Source organism: Bos grunniens, chromosome 12 (assembly GCF_055505025.1).
Source record: "Bos grunniens cultivar Pamir isolate PY7600 chromosome 12, Bosgru_T2T1.0, whole genome shotgun sequence".
In the NCBI taxonomy this organism is placed as follows: domain Eukaryota; kingdom Metazoa; phylum Chordata; class Mammalia; order Artiodactyla; family Bovidae; genus Bos; species Bos grunniens.
In genome coordinates this window covers 76237228-76258938 of record NC_141176.1, presented here as the reverse complement: position 1 = coordinate 76258938, position 21711 = coordinate 76237228, and the positions used below count along the sequence as shown (strand labels likewise).

The window sequence follows — 21711 nt, the reverse complement described above, 5'->3', positions numbered from 1 at the left end:
ATAAATATCAAGCAGTAGCTGCTGCTGCTGCTGCTGCTAAGTAGCTTCAGTCGTGTCCGACTCTGTGTGATCCCATAGATGGCAGCCCACCAGGCTCCCCTGTCCCTGGGATTCTCCAGGCAAGAATACTGGAGTGGGTTGCCATTTCCTTCTCCAGTGCATGAAGGTGAAAAGTGAAAGTGAAGTCGCTCAGTCCTGTCCGGCTCTGAGTGACCCCATGGACTGCAGCCTACCGGGCTCCTCCGTCCATGGGATTTTCCAGGCAAGACTACTGGAATAGGGTGCCATTGCCTTCTCCAATCAAGCAGTAGAGGATTTGTTAAATAAATGATCACATGTACTATAATATTATGCAACAATTAATGTAAATTTTTATGAAATATGAAATGAAAGCACATATAACAGTATGTTCACATTAATCCCATTTTGTTTAAATATGTGAACTTGTAACTTTAAGAACACATCCAAAAAAATAACAACAGCAACAACAAAAAGAACACATATAGAAGCCTAGAAAGTAAAAACATCATTTTAAGAATGTTTTTTTCAGAGTGCTGGGGCATAGCTTGTATTTATTTACTTTTCAAATTCATTTGCACTGATTATGATTAAGGAAAGAGTTTATTTTGTTTTTTAAACACTGTGAGCCTGGGAAAGATGTAATGAGAGTAAGTGGGGGAGACAGATGAAGGGGTGGTTTTGTGTGGAGCATTGGGTGTTGATTATGTTGAGTTTGATGTGTGAAGACAGATCCAGGAGCAAGTGTCTAACAAGCTGTGTTATCATAAGAGAGCAACCTGGTTGGAAAAACAGAAAGGGGCCACTGCAAGCAAATAACAGAAGATTTTCTTTAAGAGTCTTTATAATTGTATCTATTTCTTTATTTTTGGCTGGGCTGGGTCTCTGTTGCTGCTCGGGCACCTCTCTAGTTACTGTGTGTGGGCTTCTCACTGTGGTGTCTTCTCTTGTTAAGAGCATGGGCTATAGGGTGAGAGGGCTTCAATAGTTGTGGCACATAGGCTCAATGGTTGTGGTTCATGGATTCTAGAGTGCAGGCTTAATAGTTGTGGCGCACGGGCTTAGTTGCTTTGCAGCATGTGGGATTCTCCTGGACTGGGGATTGAACCCACATCTCCTGCATTGGCAGGCAGTTTCTTTACCACTGAGCCATCAGGGAAGACCCCAAGTGTCTTTAGATTGAAGAATGTAACCTTACTGACACCGGTGACACTCTCCATGGGCAATTGGTAAAACGCTATGGTTACCCAGAAAAGACATTTGGACTATAGCTTTGATGACTGAACTCTAGGAATAATCAGAATCAGGTTTTCTTTGAGTTGCCTTTTTCTTTTTGGGGGGTCTGAGGCCATGCAGCATGTGGAATCTTAGTTCCCTGACCAGGGATCGAATCCATGCCTCCAGCAGTAGAAGCACAGACTCTTAACCCCTGGAATGTCAGGGAAGTCCCCTGGTTTTTTAGTTCTCTTCACTGGAGTTTGGAACTCACAGTCCTGTGGTAATGAACAGCCCTCGGTGCCCTACATATCTCAGTCCATTTACGCAAAGTTTACAGATGTTCCCATTTGCACAGATGGATCAGTTTTGGTGGAGCTGATAACATGAGAACATATACACATTCTCACAGATCAGTTCTCACCTGTGTCCTGATGTGTGTTGATTTATGTATAAGGACACTCAGAAATATAGGCCCACCTGTTTTACTGTGCTTCACAGATAATGCTTTAAAAAAAAAATGGACATTTATGGCAATGTTGTGTCAGGCAAGTACACTGGCACCATTTTTCCTATAGCATTTGCTCACTTCGTGTCTCTGTCAGATTTTGATAATTCTTGCAGTATTTCAAACCATTTTATTATTATTATATTTATTATCCTGATCTGTGATCAGTGGCTTTTAATGTTATTACCCTATAAATGCTTAGATGGTTAGCATTCTTTTAACAATAAAGTATTTGAAATTGAGGTATGCACATTTTTTATATATAATGCTATTGTACATCACTAGACTACAGTATAGTATAAACATGACTTTTATTTGCACAGAGAAACAAAACATTCATATAACTTGGTTTATTTTGATATTCAAAATATCTTTGAGGCCTGCCTGTACACAGAATGCACAAGCCACATAAATACATACTATGACCTGCCTATATGCAGAGAATGGCCCATATATATTATATGAATTAGGGTTTAACATAAGGTACAAAATGTCCTGAGAAGCCTGTATGCAGATCAAGAAGCAACAGTTAGAACCGGACATGGAGCAATGGACTGGTTCAAAATTGGGAAAGGAGTACCTCAAGGGTGTATATCATCACCCTGCTTATTCAACTTAATGCAGAGTACAGCATGCGAAATGCTGGGCTGGATGAAGCACAAGCTGGAATCAAGACTGCCAGGAGAAATATCGGTAACCTCAGATAAGCAGATGATACCACCTGAATGGCAGAAAGCAAAGAGGAACTAAAGAGCCTTTTGATGAAGGTGAAAGAGGAGGGTGAAAAATCTGGCTTAAAACAACATGCAAAAAACTAAGATCACAGCATCTGGTTCCATCACTTCATGTCAAATAGATGGAGAAACAATGAAAAGAGTGATAGACTTTATTTTCTTAGGCTCAGAAACTCACTGTGGATGGTGACTGTAGCCATGAAATTAGAAGACACTTGCTCCTTATAAGAAAAACTATGACAAACCTAGACAGAATATTAAAAAGCAGAGGCATTACTTTGCTGACAAACATGCATATAGTCAAAGCGATGGTATTTCCAGTAGTCATGTATGGATATAAGGGTTGGGTCATAAAGAAGGCTGGGCACTGAAGAATTGATGTTTTTGAACTGGGGTGCTGGAGAAGACTCTTGAGAGTCCTTTGAACAGCAAGGAGATCAAACCATTCAATCCTAAAGGCAATCAGTCCTGAATATTCATTGGAAGAACTGATGCTGAAGCTCCAATACTTTGGCCACCTGACACAAAGAGCCAACTCATTGGAAAAGACCCTGATGCTGGGAAAGACTGAAGGCAGGAGGATAAGGGGACAACAAAGGATGAAATGGTTGGGTGGCATCACGATTCAATGGACATGAGTTTGAGCAAATTCCATGAGATAGGGAAGGACAGGGAAACCTGGCATGCTGCAGTCCATGGGGTTGCAAAGAGTCAGACACTACTGAACAATATCAAAATATCTTATAGTCATTGCATTATCTTTATAAGATAATAAAATTAGCTGAACCCACTTTTCTTAAGTTTAATCTCTATAAAGGTAAATTCTTTTTTGAAGTGCCATGATTGATTTTACAGACTAAGATGTGAAACTTCAGAGGTTTTCAAATCAGGAAACATGAAAAGTTCTAAGCATTCTGATTATATTACTCAGAAAGATTTATTTCTTCTTTATTTAAAGCCAGGAGTTTTAAAACTTTACTGATTTACAAATGATTCAAGCATATCTTACACGCTCATCAATTCCAGATTTTACATAGAGATGACATCATCTCTTGGAAAGCTTCCTTCAGAAAATTTGCGGTTGGGCTTCCTGGGTAGACGGTAGAGAATCTGGCTGCAAAGTAGGAGACCCGGGTTCCATCCCTGGGTCAGAAAGATCCCATGGAGTAGGAAATGTCAACCCACTCTAGTATTCTTTCCTGGAGAATTCCATGGACAGAGGAGCCTGGCAGGCCATAGTCCATGGGGTTGCAAAGAATTGGACACGACTGATCGTCTAATGCTTTCTTTCACTTTAAAATTCATTGGTAAAAAAGGCCAGTTTCTGCATATATATTTAAATGTGGTTTTATCCCCCACCAGCATTTTACCTAGGAAAAGGAAATAGCAACCCACTCCAGTATTCTTGCTTGGAGAATCCCATGGACAGAGGAGTCTGGCAGGTGACAGTCCATGGGTCGAAAGAGTCAGACACGACTTAGCAACTAAACTACCAACCACCAGCATTTTACCTACATTGTATTGATTCTTTAAACTTACTGTTAGTGCATTTAGTTTCTCTCTGCTTTGCTTTTAATAAATAGACTGACGCTTGACATGTGTTTTTCCAAGGTTCAATTTTAAGTATTAATGTATTAATAAAATGTCTTTTGAACTGCTCCGATGAAAGGTCCAATGTAAATATCAAATACTGTCTGTGTTGTTCTTGGTCTCATTATGTACATTTTGTCTACTGGCCTCTGTCTTTCAAGACTGAGACCTGCATTTTATATGTGAAGATGTTTCCTTTCAAGATAAAATGTAATTAAGGTATTTAATATCAGGAAGTGATTTCATTTTTTTGCCGAACAATAATTCCTCTTAAATAAATAACATACCCCTGAGAAAGTGAATACTTGTTTGTGTATAATCCTTCTCACTTGTCTTGTTGATATCTCTGTAAAATTACCCATGTAATTCTCAAGGTCAAATTACACAGGGAGTAGGAATAAAACTAATTTAAGTTTTTTTCTTTTTAAATTTTATTTTATTTTTTAACTTTACAATATTGTATTGGTTTTGCCAAATATCGAAATGAATCTGCCACAGGTATACATGTGTTCCCCATCCTGAATCCTCTTCCCTCCTCCCTCCCCATACCATCCCTCTGGGTCGTCCCAGTGCACCAGCCCCAAGCATACAGTACCGTGCATCGAACCTGGACTAGCGACTTGTTTCATACATGATAGTATACATGTTTCATTGCCATTCTCCCAAATCTTCCCACCTTCTCCCTCTCCCACAGAGTCCATAAGACTGTTCTATACATCAGTGTCTCTTTTGCTGTCCGTATACAGAGTTATTGTTACCGTCTTTCTAAATTCCATATATATGTGTTAGTATACTGTATTGGTGTTTTTCTTTCTGGCTTACTTCACTCTGTATAATAGGCTCCAGTTTCATCCATCTCATTAGAACTGATTCAAATGAATTCTTTTTAATGGCTGAGTAATACTCCATTGTGTATATGTACCACAGCTTTCTTATCCATTCATCTGCTGATGGACATCTAGGTTGGTTCCATGTCCTGGCTATTATAAACAGTGCTGCGATGAACATTGGGGAACACGTGTCTCTTTCCCTTATGGTTTCCTCAGTGTGTATGCCCAGCAGTGGAATTGCTGGATCATAAGGCAGTTCTATTTCCAGTTTTTTAAGGAATCTCCACACTGTTCTCCATAGTGGCTGTACTAGTTTGCATTCCCACCAACAGTGTAAGAGGCTTCCCTTTTCTCCACACCCTCTCCAGCATTTATTGCTTGTAGACTTTTGGATAGCAGCCATTCTGACTGGCGTGAAATGTACCTCATACTGGTTTTGATTTGCATTTCTCTGATAATGAGTGATGTTGAGCATCTTTTCATGTGTTTGTTAGCCATCTGTATGTCTTCTTTGGAGAAATGTCTATTTAGTTCTTTGGCCAATTTTTTGATTGGGTCATTTATTTTTCTGGAATTGAGCTGTAGGAGTTGCTTGTATATTTTTGAGATTAGTTGTTTGTCAGTTGCTTAATTTGCTATTATTTTCTCCCATTCTGAAGGCTGTCTTTTCACCTTGCTAATAGTTTCCTTTGATGTGCAGAAGCTTTTAAGTTTAATTAGGTTCCATTTGTTCATTTTTGCTTTTATTTCCAATATTCTGGGAGGTGGGTCATAGAGGATCCTGCTATGTCGCAGAGTGTTTTGCCTATGTTCTCCTCTAGGAGTTTTATAGTTTCTGGTCTTACGTTTAGATCTTGAATCCATTTTGAGTTTATTTTTGTGTATGGTGTTAGAAAGTGTTCTAGTTTCATTCTTTTACAAGTGGTTGACCAGTTTTCCCAGCACCACTTGTTAAAGAGATTGTCTTTAATCCATTGTATATTCTTTCCTCCTTTGTCAAAGATAAGGTGTCCATGTGTCCGTGGATTTATCTCTGGGCTTTCTATTTTGTTCCATTGATCTATATTTCTGTCTTTGTGCCAGTACCATATTGTCTTGATGACTGTGGCTTTGTAGTAGAGCCTGAATTCAGGTAGGTTGATTCCTCCAGTTCCATAAAACTAATTTAAAATTGACTTCTTATGGACCACTTAGGAGACTGCTGGGTTTTCACTACAGTCAGGTTATTTAAGTCATCTTCTTCCTTTATTTATGGATGTTAGTTACATACATACACACAAACAAACACACATATATAACACATACACATACATGTCTCCCCCTCTAACATACCACATAATGGATACTATGTGATAATTGTAGAAAACAAACAGTTTTCTGCATATTAAGCATTTACTCAGGGAAATCTGAATAGAAGGCGTAAAAGTCATTATACTTTATATTGTGTATTCTAGAGATGATGGTGGTCTCATTTAGGGACATTTGTGAATTTCTGTCATTTTTGGTTGCCACAGTTTTGGGCGTTGCATCTGATTTCTAGTGGGTTCATGGCTACTGTCAATCATCCTAAAATATACAGGACAGGCCCCCAACCCTCAACAATGAATTAACTGGTCCAAAATGTCAACAGGGCCTTGCTTGAGAAACTTATAGACTATTCTTTACATATAATAGAACTTTTAAAATTCATCTTCAACAATCAGGTTTCTCCTAGGTTTTGTGCATCCTGTTAATTCTTCATCCCCCTGGGTCTCTTTACAGGTTGGCATTGTGGGAACAACAGGAGCTGGAAAAAGTTCCCTCATTGCTGCCCTTTTTAGATTGTCAGAACCTGGAGGTAGAATTTATATTGATGACATCTTGACAACCAGTATTGGACTGCACGATTTAAGGAAGAAAATGTCAGTTGCACTTCAGGTATGCCTAGCAGAGCACTCTCACATATTCTTTTCATAAGGTATCTAAAGTTTAAGTGCTTTTAATTTGATTAGTCTTTTCAAATTAAGGGAATGAGTTGATCCTTTTTTACCCAATAGAGCATATTTTTAGCAGGAGGTATTTTCAACAAACACTTTCATTGGATACCAGGTTTTGTTTTGTTTTGTTTTCATCTGTTAGTTTTGTGTGTATGTGATTTAATAACTTACTGAGATAGATTTCTGGACTCAGACTTCCTCAGTTTCCACAATGTTATCGACTGATAATCACATAAATCTGAGAACAGAAGGATAAATGGTTTGCTTAGCACCAGAGAGTTTCCTATAGGGAAACATGAATTTTATTAATAAGTGTCTTATAGATATAATTTTGCTGTGGGAAATGAGGACATCTTTTCAAAAGTGGTATCTCCTTGGAGAACTTTCTGTGAAATTGTGGGGCTTTGAGAATTATAGGATATATAGATGCTTTGGGGAGACTGACAATTTAGCCATTAATGAATAATTTTCACCAGGGAGGCAGTACAGAATAGTGAGGAAGAGCAGGGGACTCAGAATTCTGTCTCCGTGTATCTTGGTTTTCTCTGTCTTACAAGGCAGATAACAGGACCAACCCCTCAATCTGTTGTGAGGACAAAATAGGTCAGTGAGTGTGAAGTGCTTCATGTAGACCCATATGTGCCTGCTGTGATGGTGGAGTGTTGAGTTGGCCATCTCTTCCTAGGCTCTGATTCTGTTTTCTTTTCTTCTTCTTTGTAAAGTAGTATAACTTTCAGGGAGAGTTTTGGAGACTGGATTATATGGACGGGTAGACACTCCTGTCTTTCCTTGTGGTTCATTCACTGAACATAATTCCATGATATTTACTGAGAAATTACTATCCTCCAAATGTATAGCCAAGGGCAACCTAGTTCCTGTGTCCTCATCTATCATCCTGCCCACTGTTTTGACAGACTTGCTTGTTAAAAAAAAAAAAAAAATTGAGTTTTTTATTTGTATACTTAGTAATCATTTGCCCATCAAAGGAAGCTCAGAAAAATACCCTCTTGAGATGAGAAACAGAGAGGAGAGGAGAGAGAATGAGCCAGGCAAATGTGCTTCCTGGAATGTGGGTGCAATGTGTCCTGAAATACCTGTTTATCAGGAAGCATGTACAACATGGCTCCAAAAGGAAGGCAAATGTGGATTTGGGTACAAGTGTTGCTACCTACCCGTGACCTCAAAAATACCTGGAATTACTCTAAGTAATTTTAAAACCAAGATATTCTTTTCAGACACTAGTGAAATGCCACCTCACACCCCTTAAGATGTCTGTTATCAAAGAAAAGAGAAAAATGAAAATGATAAGCATTGGCAAGGATGTAGAGAAATTAGAATACTTGTTCATTGCTGATAGGAATGTAAAATAGTCCAGCTACTATGGAAATCAACTTGGTGGTTGCTCTGAAAAGTTAATGATGGAATTGTCATCAGTTCAGTTCAGTTCAGTTCAGTCTCTCAGTCATGTCCGACTCTTTGCGACCCCATGAATCGCAGCAGGCTAGGCCTCCCTGTCCATCACTGACTCCCAGAGTTTACTCGAACTCTTGTCCATCGAGTCGGTGATGCCATCCAGCCATCTCATCCTCTGTCATCCCCTTCTCCTCCTGCCCCCAATCCCTCCCAGCATCAGAGTCTTTTCCAATGAGTCAACTCTTCACATGAGGTGGCCAAAGTATTGGAGTTTCAGCTTCAGCATCAGTCCTTCCAATGAACACCCAGGGCTGATCTCCTTTAGAATGGACTGGTTGGATCTCCTTGCAGTCCAAGGGACTCTCAAGAGTCTTCTCCAACACCACAGTTCAAAAGTATCAATTTTTCAGTGCTCAGCTTTCTTCACAGTCCAACTCTCACATCCATACATGACCACTGGAAAAACCATAGTCTATTACCTACCTAGCAATTCTACTTTAGAGTATAAACCCAAAAGAATTGGAAGAAAGGTCTTGAAGAGATACTGGAACGTGTTTGTTATAGCAACATTATTCTCAACAGCAAAAAGGTGGAGGTACTCAAGCGTCCATTGACAGATGAGTCAACAAACAAAATGTGGTGCATACACATACAGTAGAATATTACTCAGCCTTAATAAAGAAGAAAATTCTGACACATGCTATAGCACAGATGAACCTTGAAAAAATTAAGCTAAGTGGAATAAGTCATTTACAAAGGGCAAATACTGTATGATTCTACTAATAGGAGTTACCTAGAATAGCAAATTCATGGATACAGGATGTAGAAAGGTAGGTGCCAGGAGTGGCCAGGAGAGGGGAGATGTTGTTTAATGGGTACAGAGTTTCAGTTCCTTAAGATGAAAGGAGATCTCTGGCTGGGTGGTGGTGATGGCTGTACAACAATATGAATGTATTTAGCGTCACTGGACTGTGCACTTAAAGTGGTTAATCCAGCAAATTTATTTTATCACAATTGAAAAAAAAATTTTTTTTCAAAGGTATCCCTTTCAGGAAAAATGGGAAGAATGTTTCAGCACATTCAGTCTCCAAATTTAAAGATTTCCTCTGGCTATTAGATTTATGACTTATGGTTACAGTAGAAAATAAATGAGCTTAGATTCCCAAGTTTTATGTTTTGATGGTACTCATTGCTAAAATGGTCATGTGAGATTAGTTAGTAGAAATAAAGGGCATGTCTGTAAATTCCTTTCATATCGTTGGAAGCAAAGCTTTAGAAACATGCCCTGCGTTATTTTTAATGCTTCTTAATAGGAAAAAGTTGTATGTTTGTATACATAAAATAACTCTGTAAATAAATAACATTGGATGATTCTTGGCTCTGCCAATAATATTTGGAAGCACATCTGAGCAAGGACTAAACATGCCTTGACCTCAGCATGTTTTGGTTCTGTTCTGTTGGGTTCCATCCTTCCTTGGAGAATGTTCTAGGTACATACTCTAGAGAGTGTGTTTACAGAATAGTGCCAAGCTTTGTATCCATGTAGATTCCACTTTTTATGCCTTTGTCTCCAAGGTGCAGTGTTGGTTGATTAAAGAAAAAGAATCTGAGGAGTACTTTCAGTGTAAAGATTCCCAGGAAGCCATTCAGGAGGCACACGGGGATAGAATGGTAGTGTAGACCCAGTGTCAGTGTGACCCACAGTTTATTCCTGCTCTGCCTCGTCGACTGTGAGGCCTTGATGATGTAACTTGGCTGCCAAGCATCAACATCCTCATCCTTAAACCCGCTCTGGAAATCATGGACCCACAGATTTGTGAAGATGTAACTTAGTGAGATAATGTTTGTGCCCATGTCTCATTCTTAGGAATGTTCAGTCATCAGGAACTGTTATTATTCTTAAGAATCAGGGCACTGGCCTTTTGTGTATTGTTTCTACTTAAGTAAAAAGAGTAACACCTACTGAAATGACTTTTCTCTTTAATTTCTGTTTATGTGTTCATGGTCTTTGGTGATTTTCTTTATATTTATTGCTTAATAATAAAAACTGAATTGTTACATAAATATTAATAGTAGGGCAAAGAAACAAAAACAAACACAAAAACACAATAGGAATTTTGGGGAAAAGCATAACAGAGAAATGTATCTAACATTTGCCACCAAGAGCAAGAACTCAGACTAAAATTTTTTGTATTTTGATTTCTGGCTTTCCTCCCACCAGCTTCTTTCCTGACTATCACCTTGTACATGATCTTACTTTCTAATCCCCCACCAAAACCTCCAGCCTTTTTCTCAGCCCTCTCCACACTCTTGACTATTTTCTTTCTCTCTTTGAGGACAGGGCCTATATCTCTCATTTCTGTTCCTCTAGTGCTTGTTACAGTCCCTGACAAGTTGCAAGAATATTAATAATAATTCCTAAAGTTTATGGAATTGTTAATACATTTTAGTTTCTTATCCCACCATTTCCTGCTTAATCCTCACAATTTGTTGTTATCTTTATCTGACAGATTTAAAAACTGAGTTACTGGGAGCTTATCCTATTTTTCAAGTAGGGGGCAGAACCAGGATTCAAATTTTATATATCTATTTTTTTAAATTGAAGTATAGTTGATTCACAGTGTTTCAGTTGTATAGTAAAGAGTTTCAGTTTTATCTCCAAAGACTCCCATTGCAGCAGAGTAAAATCCAAAGTACTAGTCATATAACAGAGACCTACGCTCTCCAGTCTCCACCTTGTCCACTTCTCAGTCATGTCGGACTCTTTGTGACCCCATGGACTGCAGCACACCAGGATTCCCTGTCCATCACCAACTCATGGAGCTTACTCGAACTCACGTCCATTGAGTCGGTGATGGCATCCAACCATCCCCCTCTCCTCCTGTCTTCAATATTTCCCAGCATCAGGATCTTTTCCAGTGAGTCAGCTCTTCACATCAGATGGCCGAAGTATTGAAGCTTCAGTATCAGTCCTTCCAGTGAATATTCAAGGTTGATTTCCTTTAGGAGTGACTGGTTTGATCTCCTTGCAGTCCAAGGGCCTCTCAAGAATCTTCTCCAACACCACAATTAAAAGCATCAATTCTTCAGCTGTGTTGTACTCATCAGATATTTTTGCCATTTTCTCTACCATCCCACTTGAAAGGACTCCCCAAACCATAGAAAGAATGAATAAGTATAGAACAAAGCCAGAAGATACTACTCCTATTGCTCTGTCCCTCATTTGGACAATATCAATTTAGAAATGGGTTTATGCACTTGTATGTTATGGGCTGATATGTGTCAGGAGAAGATACTCAAAATGTTATCCCTCCCCAACCAAGAGCCCTTTGTCTTTACAGCGTCTTGCTAGCTGCAGAGGTGGAGAAAGTCTGTTAGTTTGGTTGCCTGAATTTACTTGTATAAGTGCAAAATCTTACATTTGTCTTCCCCACAAATGAGTAGGAAGCAGTGATGCTTGTGTCTCAACACCCCAATGTAGGAAACTTAGGAAGATGAGAGCAGACTCTGCAGAGGGGGAGCCCAGTGCTCTTTCTTTGAGTTGCCTCTCTTGGCTGAGGCAGGCCCACACCATCTTCCCTGGATCCCAGGTCCTTGTGATCCAGGAAGCAGGGAGCTTCCATGGTGTTCTCTCTTCCTCCCAGGCTCATCCCTGTCACTGCTTACCCTGCATGAACAGGTCAGAACTGGGGAGATGTGATGGTAAAAAGGACCTGGGTAGGACCAGAGACAGGGGAGTGGGGACATAGACCATCAGTCCTGGGGTGAACTTTCAAAGATGAATTCTGTGTTTTTAGGAAGATACTCCTCAACTTCCGTTCAAAATTTTAGGAATACTCTAAAATGAAAGTTCTTCTTAACAAATTTCCAGAAACACAACAGGTAGCTGAAGTATGTGTGTTCTTTGTGCTCAGGATCTGAAGTAGTTAAATTGAGATTGAGATTATATGCAGGGAGTAGCCTGCTTACTTGAAAGAAACTGGAAAATTAAGGGAAGATGGAGAAGGGAAGGAGGAAGAATATTGGGGACCAGCCTCCCCTCGCCTGGCTATGTTGCTTGTGTAAAACTCATGGAGACAGCTGAAGGATGAGAAATCACCTGCATGTGGGAATCTTAAGGTTGATAATTACAAAGACTAACAAGTTTTTATAAAAATCTGAAGTAGAATTATGGTTATTCCCCTGAAAAGGAACATGTTTATTTCAAGCTCCAGGTTCTCTTTTATACTTTGACAAAAGTATTAGGTCAGAGGTTTGATATTTTCAGTTCCCCCTCACCCAGATTAATTGTCTCATTGTTGCCCTTCAAACAGAGTTCCTGCCTCAGTGATTCTCTCAGAATGTGTTTACTTGTGATTACATTGTAACTCATGCTTATGTCTGGGCTGCATACCACATTCCTCAGTTTATTTCTTATCTTTCTAAATCCTGCTTGCCCCTAATTTCCTAAACTCACTATCTCCTAAAAAGGCTTATAGCTATTAATTCTAAAATTCCTAATCCCTACAAGCTATAGTAAAATATGCTAACACTACAACATTCCTTAAACTTTTAGCTTCTAACTATTCTTAATTATTCCTAAACCCTAAACTCGGCAAACTTCCTTTGCCATAAACATTTCCCTCACAAACAGGTCTCAGATAACAATCCTTCCCATGGCCTCAAGCTGCGGCCTACATGCTCATCCTGGAATGCTCTTTGTAAAGATCCTTGAACAAATGTCAGTGGTTAACTTTATGGATTATTCTCTGGGCACAACTGCAGAAGGCTTTGTGCCTTCTCACGCTCCTCTCAAGAACAATAACCACCTTAACATTCTTTGCAGCCAATTCAACTGAAGAAAGGAAAAAATAAGTCAGAATCACAGGACCTAACTCCTTCATCCCAGGACCGTGCCTGCAGTATGAGGAGAGGGGGTTGGGGCCGTGCCTCCATTTTGTTAGCAATGCCTAATGTGGCTCCCGACAAGTACTCATTCTGAAATATTGTATGAGTAGTGATTTTCAGTGCTTTGGAAGCATATTGGCCACTTAATCAACTTTTGCAATTAAATCTCCCTTTATAATGTCCTTTTAATTGTGGATTTTGCTCAGGAATATGTCTTTTTTTGGTGGCACACCATGAGTTTTCTGTATTCATTTCTCTCTCACTAGACTTAAAACTGAGACCATATTGAAGGAAGGATTGGAAGGCTTCCTGAGTATCATTCTTCCTCATGATTAGGGAAAAGAAATGTCTGTCTTCTTCATCTTTCCTCTCAGGTTTTTGTGAAGTGAGGAGGAAAGTCCAACCCCAATGCCAGCCAGGATTTGAACTTGGGGATTCCAAGCAGTTCTGGGCACTTGTGGAGGAGTCATGTCTCCTCTTGTTCCCACACATGTGCCTCCACTTGTCCTGCCCCCTTCACTGAAAGGAGCCAATTGGGCTCTTCTCTTCTGCCCATATTCTTATGACCTGGCTTACTGAGCCTTCCAGAAGAAAATGTAAATGGCCTACATTAGCTTATGTACAAGATTCTCTCTTGAGGCCAAGAAGAGACATATATTCCCAGATTAATTTACTTGTGGCTCCTCCTGAAGCAGAGGACTAGGAAGAACTATTTAAATTAAAGTATCATGACACAGGTCACAGTGGGTTTCAGGTCCTCCTGTCCTTGCAGTTAATAATGTTCTGTGAGGCAGGCCATCCTAACACACATGTGAGAGAACGTGGGGGCCAGCTAATGCCAAAATCAGAGGTGATCTCTCCATGGACAGAGGTGCTGCATACCCCAGGAGCTGACGTTCCCCTTGCACATGTGGGGATGTTCATTTCACACATGTGAAGAGATTCCAGATCCTAGAAGACAGTCTGACCAATGGAGAAAATAGCCTAGTTTAGTCTTCAGTGCTAATGTGTAAATATTTAATGGTTTGCTTCGAGGCACAAACCTCTACTAATCATGCTGTTGGTATTTCCCAGTCACACCAGGATTGACAGTTAATTTATGTAGATCTTGATGTTAAGTTTCTCTTGTAATTATTTCCTCAGTTTGTGTGAGTGTTTAAACAGATATTTATTACCAGGGTGGTATTTTTTTTTTTTAAATAAAGTCTTCCTTTGTCTTCAGTTTTTTCCTTAAAATGAAAAAAACTTCTTCAACACTTTCTTCTGTTAGTGTTCAGTAGTTCAGAAGATATTTTGTAGCACACTTTGTACAATGGAAAATTATTTTAGAGATACTGTTTTGTAAACATACATTTGCAACTTTATTATTAATAATTAATGAATTTAGATGTTTTTTGTATTTTAATTTTGACAGTCTGTACACATTAGAATAAAATAAAAAGAGGTTAAGGTAATAACACTCACTGTTTTGGCATATTTAGGAACCTGTTTTATTCACTGGAACAATGAGGGAAAATCTGGATCCCTTTAATGAGCATACGGATAATGAATTGTGGAATGCCTTAGAAGAGGTAATTAACTTGTTAGCATCTGTATATGTGTGTTTATATTTAGAGCATTGCAGATAATTAAGGGGAGCATGTCAGTTTCACTGACTTCAGTAGTAGGAAAACACTGATGACATGGGTATGCTTAAAAATGTATGTATTGATGATGATGAAAATCAACAACATAATGTGACATGTTTTCATTTTAGCTGTTTTCCTAGAACCCTGAACAAATAGACACATTATCTTGTCCTTAGCAGAGTACTCAATTAGATGTTGAAACTGTGGGATCAAATTCTACTAGTGACCTAGTGAATTAATTACTCCATTACACTCCAATATTCATTTTATTCCTCTGGTCTTAGGAAACATCTCCTAAGTGGAGACAATAGTATTTTTTCCTTATTAACTAAAAGATATAAACAAGATCATACTAATAAAATATAGAAGTTTCATAGGAAAGTGTTTATAAAGGTAAATTATATAGTCAGAATTAATGATGATTATTTATTGGCAATTATGTCATTTTAATGCTGTAGCATGAATGCAGATAACAGAACCCTGGAACATCTGCTCAGCTTTTATATGGGTAGGTTCATTTCTAGAGAATTTTCTGTTATTTGTGTCATATTTTCCCTTGCTCCATTTCTTTGAATTTCTTCACCCTTGCATGAAAAGAAAATATGACTATTAAATTGCTGTCAGTTTGTATTTTAATACAGACTATTTTGTGATTTTGCAGTCCTTTTACAAATCAGTTCTACTGATGGCAGAAACCCTAGACTTCTTTTTTGTAATTTATTTATTTTAATTGAAAGCTAATTACTTTACAATATTGCAGTGGTTTTTCCATACGTAGTCTTTTGCTTTTAAAAAGTAAGAATGAGCATTCCTATACATTAACGATGAAAGATTAGAAAGAGGAATTAAGAAAACAATCTCATTTACCATTGCAACAAAAATAATAAAATACCTAGGAATAAACCTACCTAAGGAGACAAAAGACCTGTGCTCATAAAACTACAAGATACTGACAAAAGAAATCAAAGATGACACAAAACAGATGGAGGGATATACCATGTTCTTGGATTGGAAGAAACAATATTGTGAAAATGACTATACACCCAAAAAATCTACAGACTCAATACAATCCCTGTCAAACTACCAGTGGCATTTTTCATGGAATTAGAGCCAAAAATTTTACCATTTTAATGGAAACACAAAAGATCCCAAGTAGCCAAAGCAGCCTTAAGAAATAAAAATGAAGCTGGAGAAATTAGGTTCCCTGACTTCAGAATATATTATTGAGTTGACCAAAATGTTTGTTACATAAGATTTTATGGAAAAACTTAAATGAACTTTTTCACTAGTTTAATACAGAGCTAGAGTAATCAAGATGGTATGGCACTGGCACAAAATCAGAAATATAGATCAATGGAACAGGATGGAAAGCTCAGAGATGAACTTACATACCTGTGGTCACCTAACCTATGACAAAGGAAGCAAGAATATACAATGGAGAAAAGGCAGTCTCTTCAGTAAGTGGTGTAGTAAAACTGGACAGCTATGTGTAAAAGAATAAAATTAGAACACTCCCTGATACCATATACAAAACTAAACTCAAAGTAGATTGAAAATCTAAATGGAAGACCAGATACTGTAACACTCTTAGAGGACAACACAGGGAAAACACTCTACCTAAATAACTACTAAGTGTTTGATTGATCTTTTCATTTCAGAGAAGTGTGACATATATATGTTTTAATCTTTGTTGTTGTTGTTACACAAATCTGAGAGATTTATTGTTCATGTTGGTTTGAATTGGTGTGTTTGTCATTTAGTGTCACCCTTCCAGGGAAGCTCTGAAATCTGTAATATGCAGATGAGCCTTGACTGTAAGCAGGCAGATTTGGAAGCATGACCATTTCTAGCCAGTAATTCTGGTTTCTGAAGGATGTCACCACTGAGTCTTTATACACCCACCCTGCTTTTCAGCAGCATGTGGATTTTGTTTTCTTAAATTGGGTCGATTGCTTCACCTTCTCCTGCCTGAAAAACAGTGCACCTCTGATTTCATTTAAGTTTGTGAGTCTTTTATGCCGGAGTCCAGCTCCAGCAGCCAGGGATTCAACCTGAAGGGGTGAGCGGTGTCAGTGAGAAATGATGCAGCCTCTCAATTTTCTTGGACTGTGTATTTATTTCAAGCTTATGATTCTCTTTTATACTTTTACAAAAGCATTAGGTTGGCGATTTCACTTTCTATTTCCCCTCACCCAGATTTGTTATCTCCATAAATCATTGTTGCCCTTCAAACACAGTTCCTGCTTCAGCGATTCTCTCAAAATCAGCTTTACCATCTATTATCTACTTCATGTGTCCTATAGTTAACTTGTGATTACATTGTAACTCATGCTACGTTCCTCAGTTCATTTCTTATCTTTCTAAATCCTGTTTGCCCCTAACATCCTGAGCTCACTATCTCTTAAAAAGACTTCTATTAGTATCTCTAAAATTCCTAACCTCTATAAGCTATAATAAAATATGCTAACATTACAATATTTCTTAAATCTTTAACTTCTAGCTATTTTAATTATTCCTAAGCCCTAAATTCAGTAAACTCCTTTGCCATAAACATTTTCTTCACAAATAGGCTTCAGATAGCAGTTGCTCCCATGGCCTCAAGCTGTGGCCTATGTGCTCATCCTGGAATACTCTTTTGTAAAAGTCTTTGAACAAATGTCAGTGATTAACTTTATGAATTATTCTCTGAAAACAGTTGCAGAAGGCTTTGTGCCTTCTCATGGTCCTCTCAAGAACAATAAGAAGCTTAATATTCCTTTTCAGTCAACTCAGCCAAGGAGAGGAAAAAAACAAGTCAGAATCAAAAGGCCTAACTCATTCATCCCGGGTCTGTGCCTGCAGGACAAGGAGAGGGGATTTGAGCCATGCCTCCATTTTGTCAGTAATGCCTAACACGGCTAATGACACTTTTGCAGTAAAATTCTACAAGAGAAGAGGTGTGTAGAGTATTTAACCATTAAAAGCAAAGAATGATAGGATGATCCATTATTCTTGAATTCATAGGACAAATTTAATGGTGAAATTGGGACACATCTTAAAAAAGAAAAAACAGGAAGTACTGGTAAATTATTTTTCTATTTGTTTCCCAGATTGAGACCTTTTTTCACAGATTCACAGGTAGCATTACTCTAGAGACTGTTCGCATGAGGTAGCCAAAGTACTGGAGTTTCAGCTTTACATCATTCCTTCCAAAGAAAACCCAGGACTGATATTCTTTGGAATGGACTGGTTGGATCTCCTTGCAGTCCAAGGGACTCTCAAAAGTCTCCAACACCACAGTTCAAACACATCAATTCTTCAGTGTTCAGCTTTCTTTGCAGTCCAACTCTCACATCCATACATGACCACTGGAAAAACCATAGCCTTGACTAGAAGGACTTTTGTTAGAAAAGTAATGTCTCTGTTTTTGAATATGCTATCTAGGTTGGTCATAACTTTCCTTCCAAGGAGTAAGCGTCTTTTAACTTCATGGCTGCAGTCACCATCTGCAGTGATTTTGGAGCCTCAAAAAATAAAGTCTGACACTGTATCCACTGTTTACCCATCTATTTCCCATGAAGTGATGGCACGAGATGCCATGATCTTCATTTTCTGAATGTTGAGCTTTAAGCCAACTTTTTCACTCTCCTCTTTCACCTTCATCAAGAGGCTTTGTAGTTCCTCTTCACTTTCTGCCATAAGGGTGGTGTCATCTGCATATCTGAGGTTATTGATATTTCTCACAGCAATCTTGATTCTAGCTTGTGTTTCTTCCAGTCCAGCATTTCTCATGATGTACTCTGCATATAAGTTAATTAAGCAGGCTGACAATGTACATTCCTGATGTACTCCTTTCCCTATATGGAATCAGTCTGCTGCTCCACGTCCAGTTCTAACTGTTGCTTCCTGACCTGCATATAGGTTTCTCAAGAGGCAGGTCAGGTGGTCTGGTATTCCCATCTCTTTCAGAATTTTCCACAGTTTATTATTGTGATCCACACAGTCAAAGGCTTTGGCATAGTCAATAAACAGAAATAGATGTTTTTCTGGAACTCTCTTGCTTTTTCCATGATCCAGCAGATGTTCAGAATTTGATCTCTGGTTCCTCTGCCTTTTCTAAAACCAGCTTGAACATCTGGAATTTCGCAGTTCACGTACTGCTGAAGCCTGGCTTGGAGACTTTTGAGCATTACTTTACTAGCGTGTGAGATGAGTGCAATTGTGTGGTAGTTTGACCCTTCTTTGGCATTGCCTTTCTTTGGGATTGGAGTGAAAACTGATCTTTTCCAGTCCTGTGGCCACTGCTGAGTTTTCCACATTTGCTGGCATATTGAATGCAGCACTTTCACAGTATCATCTTTCAGGATTTGAAATAGCGCAACTGGAATTCCATCACCTCCACTAGCTTTGTTCATAGTGATGCTTTCTAAGGCCCATTTGACTTCACATTCCAGGATGTCTGACTCTAGGTGAGTGATCACACCATCGTGATTATCTGGGTCATGAAGATCTTCTTTGTTCAGTCCTTCTGTGTATTTTTGCCACCTCTTCTTAATATCTGCTGCTTCTGTAGGTCCATACCATTTCTGTCCTTTATCAAGCCCATCTTTGCATGAAATATTCCCTTGGTATCTCTAATTTTCTTGAAGAGATCTCTTATCTTTCCCATTATGTTGTTTTCCTCTATTTCTTTGCATTGATTGCTGAGGAAGGCTTTCTTATCTCTCCTTGTTATTCTTTGAAACTCTACATTCAGATGCGTATATCTTTCCTTTTCCCCTTTGTTTTTCACTTCTCTTCTTTTCACAGCTATTTGTAAGGCCTCCCCAGATAGCCATTTTTCTTTTTTTTCATTTCCTTTCCATGGGGATGGTCTTGATCCCTATTTCCTGTACAATGTCATGAACCTCCGTCCATATTTCATCAGGTACTCTATCAGATCTAGTCCCTTAAATCTATTTCTCACTTCCACTGTATACTCATAAGGAATTTGAATTAGGTCATACTTGAATGGTCTAGTGATTTTCCCCACTTTCTTCAATTTAATTCTGAATTTGCCATTAAGAAGTGCATGATCTGAGCCACAGTCAGCTCCTAATCTTGTTTTTTTCTGACTGTATAGAGCTTCTCCCTCTTTGACTGCAAAGAATATAATCAATCTGATTTCAGTGTTGACCATCTGGTGATATCCATGTATAGAGTCTTCTCTTGTGTTGTTGGAAGAGGGTGTTTGGTATGACCAATGTTTTCTCTTGGCAAAACTCTATTAGTCTTTGTCCTGCTTCATTCTGTATTCCAAGGCCAAATTTGCCTGTTACCTCATGTATTTCTTGACTTCCTACTTTTGCATTCCAGTCCCCTATAATGAAAAGGACATCTTTTTTGGGTGCTAGTTCTAAAAGGTCTTGTAGGTCTTCATAGAACCGTTTAACTTCAGCTTCTTCAGCGTTACTGGTTGGGGTATAGACTTGGATTTCTGTGATATTGAATGGTTTGCCTTGGAAACGAACAGAGATCATTCTGTCGTTTTTGAGATTGCATCCAATTACTCTAGATTGCACCCAAGGATATACAGTCCATAAAATTCTCCAGGCCTGAATACTGGAGTGGGTAGCCATCCCATTCTCCAGGGGATCTCCCCAACCCAGAGATGGAACAGTCCATAATCTAATTGATTCTTCAATGCTCTGTTATTGTCCAGCTCTCACATCTGTACATGACTATTGGAAAGACCATAGGTTTGATTATATGGACCTTTGTCAGCAAAGTGATATCTTTGCTTTTTAATACACTGTCTAGTTTTGTCATAGCTTTCCTGCCAAAAAGAATTCATCTTCTAATCTCAAGGCTACAGTTACCATCTGCACTGAATTTAGAGTCCAATAAAAGGAAATCTGTCGCTGCTTTTATCTTTTCCCCTTGTATTTGCCATGAAATGATGGGACTGAATGCCATGATCTTAGTTTTATTAATGTTGAATTTTAAGCCAACTTTTTCACTCTCCTTCTTCACCCTCATCAAGAGGTATCACTAAATCAATGAAGTCAGTTTTTAAGTGAACCAAAAATTAATTTGTGTATGATGCCTAACTGGATATGTGAACCCAAACTCACAGAGTTAACCTGAGAATGAGTAGGAGAGAACCACTATGTTTTCCTCTTTATAAACTTCAATTAAAAGGAAAATATGGCTTAAAAATTTTTCAAGGTCCTCTAGTTCTCTTTCCTCCTTCTTCCTTAGCAGAGATGGACATTCAGAAGGAAGACAGTCCAATGGATGCTGCCTGTCTCATTTTGTTTATTTTTCTAAATATGCTGAAAATACATTTTTCATGTACTGAAAACTTGCCAACTTACTGTAAACTGATAAAAGTTCATCAGAAATAAGTGCTATTGGGGTGCTAAAAAGCAAAGGCAGCTCTAAAAATATAACATGAGAAGTACTTGAAGATGAAGCACTTTATCACCCAGAGGTTAAAATGTCATAGTAGATAAAACTCTGGGAATGAATCATTGATGTGTTGCTTCTGTTAAAAAGCAAAAACAAAACACCTTAGATACCGGGATTTGGAATTAAGGGTAGAGTATGGGGGCTTCCCCAGTTTCTCAGTGATAAAGAGTCTGCCTGTAATGGGGGAGAAGTGGGATTGATCCCTGAGTTGGGAGAATTACCTAGAAGAGGAAATAGTAACCCGCTCCAATATTATTGCCTGGGAAATCCCATGGATAGAGGAACCTGGTGGGCTACAGTCCATAAGTTTCACAACTTAGCAACTAAACAATAACAAAAATGTCCTGTTTGGAACAAAACAGGGAAGAAATCGTGTGGTTAAATGTCTGACATTGATAGTGTCTCTGTTAGGACACAAGTGTGTCACATCACACAGGAAACCGAGATACAGAAATCTGGGCATCAGCAGCTGATGCATCAGGA

The 21711-nt window shown here is 38.6% G+C and overlaps 1 protein-coding gene across 1 annotated transcript in view; it reads left to right on the top strand.

The window, feature by feature from the left end:
- Nucleotides 1–21711, top strand: part of LOC147361929 (ATP-binding cassette sub-family C member 4-like) — a 102535-nt gene that overhangs the window by 55259 nt on the left and 25565 nt on the right. The window contains exons 14-15 of the mRNA XM_086328426.1: nt 6657–6812; nt 14653–14742. Coding sequence (XP_086184552.1) covers nt 6657–6812; nt 14653–14742 — 246 coding nt within the window. The remainder of the gene's footprint in view (nt 1–6656; nt 6813–14652; nt 14743–21711) is intronic.